The sequence below is a fragment of the Triticum dicoccoides genome, chromosome 5A, assembly GCF_002162155.2.
Source record: "Triticum dicoccoides isolate Atlit2015 ecotype Zavitan chromosome 5A, WEW_v2.0, whole genome shotgun sequence".
In the NCBI taxonomy this organism is placed as follows: domain Eukaryota; kingdom Viridiplantae; phylum Streptophyta; class Magnoliopsida; order Poales; family Poaceae; genus Triticum; species Triticum dicoccoides.
Genome location: NC_041388.1, coordinates 244,689,053 through 244,692,978, shown reverse-complemented (window position 1 = coordinate 244,692,978; position 3,926 = coordinate 244,689,053). Strand labels below are relative to the sequence as shown.

Below are 3,926 nucleotides of genomic sequence, written 5' to 3'. Positions count from 1 at the left end.
AATTAAGAGGGGTGATGAATATATGATTTGTGTATGTAAAATAGACTTTGGCATACTATATTTGGTTTGATAGATGATGTGTGTATGTGTAGATAATCCTATTGTTGGCATACTATTGTTGGCAAAAAAATTTATGCAAAAGAGATGATGAAATTTTCTTATTGTGTGTGACATGATTTGTTCAATAGAATGGCGGATGATGATAATGAAATATATTTGATGGTGAAATTTGGTACTCTAGATGATATGTGTGCATATGTAGAAGAAAGAAATGATGTGGTTATGTTTGAGAAGAATGGTGTTTTCATATGGAATAAACTTGGAGAAGGAAATTGTTTGATATTGTTCATGTATTCATAGATGTTTGTGAAATTTTTTTGTAGGATGGCGGATGGTGATGGACCTTGGTATGACGGATTAATCGATGAGTGGGATAAGGAGCATCGTGCTCGTGCCATTGAAAATGGACAAGTAAGAAGCAAGACTGGGTCAATTTTCGTTGTTTCTCATTTGTGTTCTTGTATTGATTATTAAAACATCACTTTATTTGCAGGTTGTAGTTGCTATGCGCATGAGGGGTCATTCCGCTGATGACTTTGATTACGACCCGCGGTATGAGCCTTACATTCGGAGATTGGGTCTTCTCCCATTCGTGTTGCAGTTTAAGCGACGCGCTCCGCCGGTGAACCACGCGGCGCTGACCGCACTTGTGGATCGTTGGAGGCCGGAGACTCACTCCTTCCACCTTCCATGTGGGGAGATGACGATGACCCTACAGGACATGGCTATGATAAGCGGCCTTCCTATCAATGGACAAGCTGTTACCGGTCATGTCAGCGTGGGTAACTGGCGAGAACAGACTGCCGATTTAATTGGCGTTCAGCCCGAGGGCCCTCAGGAAGGCAAGGCCGATACAGCGAAAGTGAGGCATTCTTGGCTAAAACTGGTCAGAGGAAACACCAACCCGTGCCCTCAGGATGCCAATGACGTGGTTGTGTAGCAGTACGCGCGGGCCTATCTTTGGTATGTACTAACCAAGGTAGTCTTCTCAGATGCAACCGGGAACTCAGCCCTCTGGATATTCTTGGAGCCACTTAATAACTGGGATACCCAGTATAGCTGGGGTTCGGCCGCACTAGCATACTTGTATCGTCAGGTAAGAGATATTTGCAACCAATTATTTTGCATTTGTCATGCGCCTCCATATCTAACATGTTTGTTTGATTGCAGCTTGACTTGGCGTGTCGGAGGAAGGGAGGTACATCCTCATTGTCTGGGTTTGTTTGGAGCCTATCCGTGTGGATGTGGGAGCGGATCCCGGTTGGACGGCCCGATTTGAAGAACCCCCTCATGGCAAACCCACGGGGTAATCATGACGGGTTGCATGATGATGATCCATATCGGCGCCCTACGCTTGCTTACTATTGGGAACAAGTGACAGTGTACACAGGAAGCTCGCATGTGCGATACAAGTGCTATATGAACGAGCTGGACACCTTGACTGCTGAGCAGGTTATGAGAAGTTCGATGAGATAAAATTTAGTCAAGAATGAAACTTATGTATGTAGCTAACAATGTATCTCTTTGTTTTGCAGGTACATTGGTTGCCTTATGTGGAAGATCGTGACTTTGATCTTAATGAGATGTGCACGCGTGATAGCCATCTTTGGCGGGCGAGGTGCCCAATGATATGCTTCTTCGCAGTCGAGTGGCACTTTGTAGACCATGTGGCAAGACAATTTGGAAAAAGACAAGGTATTCCAATTGAGGAGAGCAAGGAGGAAATGCTATCTCTGCATCGGTAAGCAAGCATGCCTTGAGTATGTAGTAGAGCATTGAATAAGTCAGTGTTTGCTAATGCTTTGTCCCGTGCATCATTTGTAGGTTCGATCGAAGGAACAATCAGGATATATCGGATTGGGCAAACAAACACCGTGCGTGGATAGAAATTTGGAATCAAAGAGACACGTTAGTGCAATCAGAGAATAGACCTCACAATCAGTCAGCATATCAGAAGTATCAAGTGTGGTATGCGGATCGTTACCGGTTAAAGCTGAAGCCAGGTTGGACTCACGAGGAGTGGTCGGAGTTGGTGTCTGAAGACCCGGAGACTGCAGAAGGTTATCATACCTTCAACACGGCTGTGAGAGACACCAGAGGGGCTCATGTTGACTACGCACCGATGCATGACGAAATGGTAGTCTGTTTGACCTATTCTAACATACTTGCATCATGTTGTCTTCTTTCAAATACATAAGTTTGGTGTGTTCATGAATTGCAGGGCAGAGAGTTGCTTCTGTGCGTCAACGATGCCAATGTTGCACTGAGTCATCCACCTGGTGATGCATTATCTGAGAGGACTCTTAGGAGCACGATGGAGGTTAGTCGCAATATATTATAAAAGTTTTTTTCGCGGATTAGTTATTTGGATCTCATATCATAGCATCTTTTGTGTTGTCGCAGAAGTTCAAGAAGCGGTTCCATAAGATGGCAGCTATGCTTTCTTGCCATGGTGCTCAGTCCAGTGACGTGTATGCACCAGGTAGCCGCGCCGCCAGAGCTAATAAACGGCGTTATGTCCAGAACGAAGAGGACATAGAGGAGGAGGTCAATGAAGAGGAGCCAGCACATCAAGAGGAGCCAACACATCATGATGAGCATGAGTATGATGCAACACATCAAGAGGATCATGAGTATGATGTTGATGCTCCACAACCATCACAGGTTACACAACCGACACAAGGCAATGCCCGCTCTAAAAAAGGCAAAGCAATAGCTAAGACACCGGGCCAGAAAGGTAGAAAGAAGATATGGAACACTCAATTCCATAGTCCGGAGTATCCTCATCAATTTATGCCTGCGGGAATGCAAAGATATAAGTCCAACATTGATGCAGAGGCGGAGGAGGCTAGCGAAGAGGAGGAGCATGAGGCTAGCGAAGAGGAGGAGCATACACTTGCAGATATCGTGAAGAGAGGAAGGAAGAAGTGAGCTTGTTGTAGTTTGTTTCAATGAGCTTGTTCTAGTTTGTTTCGACGAACCTGGTGTAGTCTCTTTCCATGAACTTGTTGTCGTTTCTTTCCATGAACTTGTTGCCGTTCGAATTAAGTTGTACCGGATTCGTGAAGTTGCTATGAATGTTTGACATAAATGAATGATGTGATTTATGGTAATTGTTGTTTCCTGTGATTTAGTCATTTAAATGAATGTTTATATGAATGTTTGACATGAATGATGAAATCTGTATTTAGTCATTTATATGCACAGGGAGCCAGACGCCAGGATCCTTGGCGTCTGGCTGTATGTCAGGGGACCAGACGCCAGGGTCCTTGGCGTCTGGATGTATGTTAGGGGACCAAACGCCAGGGTCCTTGGCGTCTGGCAGTCTACTGACACCAGAAACAGGGTAAAGCAGGGGAGCCAGACGCCAGGGTCCTTGGCGTCTGGTCCTGGTGCAGACAATACTTGCTTTTTCACTTGTAGTTTTGTCTTTTCACTTGTAGTTTCGAATAACATACATACATAAGCATTGCATAGTCTTTTCATAACACTATAGTTGACAAATGACAAACATAGTTCAAATTACAAACTTAGTTCATGACCACGATGGTCTACGATACAATGTCTCGAATGACATAGCAAATTACAAACATAGTTCAAATTACACAAATAGTCTCAAATGACATAAGTAGTTCATGACCACGATGGTTGAAACGACATGAACATCACATATAACTCGGTTTCCTGTAGCAATGCAAGTCAACAACCCTTTTCCATTTCCATTCTTCCAACATTTCTTGAATCTTGTCATCATCAGTTATGTCAACCAATTTTCTTTCCCCGGGGCCATCTGACTTCCTCCTGCTGACGTAGTACACAAAATCCTCTTCCTTCAACCCTTGCTTCAACATGAATTTAGTCTTCAA

General features: G+C 44.1%; 1 protein-coding gene and 1 long non-coding RNA gene across 2 annotated transcripts; both read left to right on the top strand.

The window, feature by feature from the left end:
* The first annotated feature begins 10 nt into the window (after window positions 1–10).
* LOC119297166 lies at window positions 11–1,275 on the top strand. The gene is made up of 3 exons (XR_005145559.1): window positions 11–471; window positions 554–1,156; window positions 1,231–1,275. It is a non-coding gene; the product is annotated as an uncharacterized LOC119297166 (long non-coding RNA).
* Window positions 1,276–1,378: 103 nt separating this feature from the next.
* LOC119297165 lies at window positions 1,379–3,136 on the top strand. Its single transcript, XM_037575057.1, has 5 exons — window positions 1,379–1,512; window positions 1,596–1,801; window positions 1,885–2,197; window positions 2,282–2,380; window positions 2,464–3,136. Exons 1-5 carry the CDS (start codon window positions 1,480–1,482, stop codon window positions 2,989–2,991), a joined length of 1,179 nt encoding a protein of 392 aa, XP_037430954.1. The 5' UTR covers window positions 1,379–1,479; the 3' UTR covers window positions 2,992–3,136.
* Window positions 3,137–3,926: the final 790 nt, after the last annotated feature.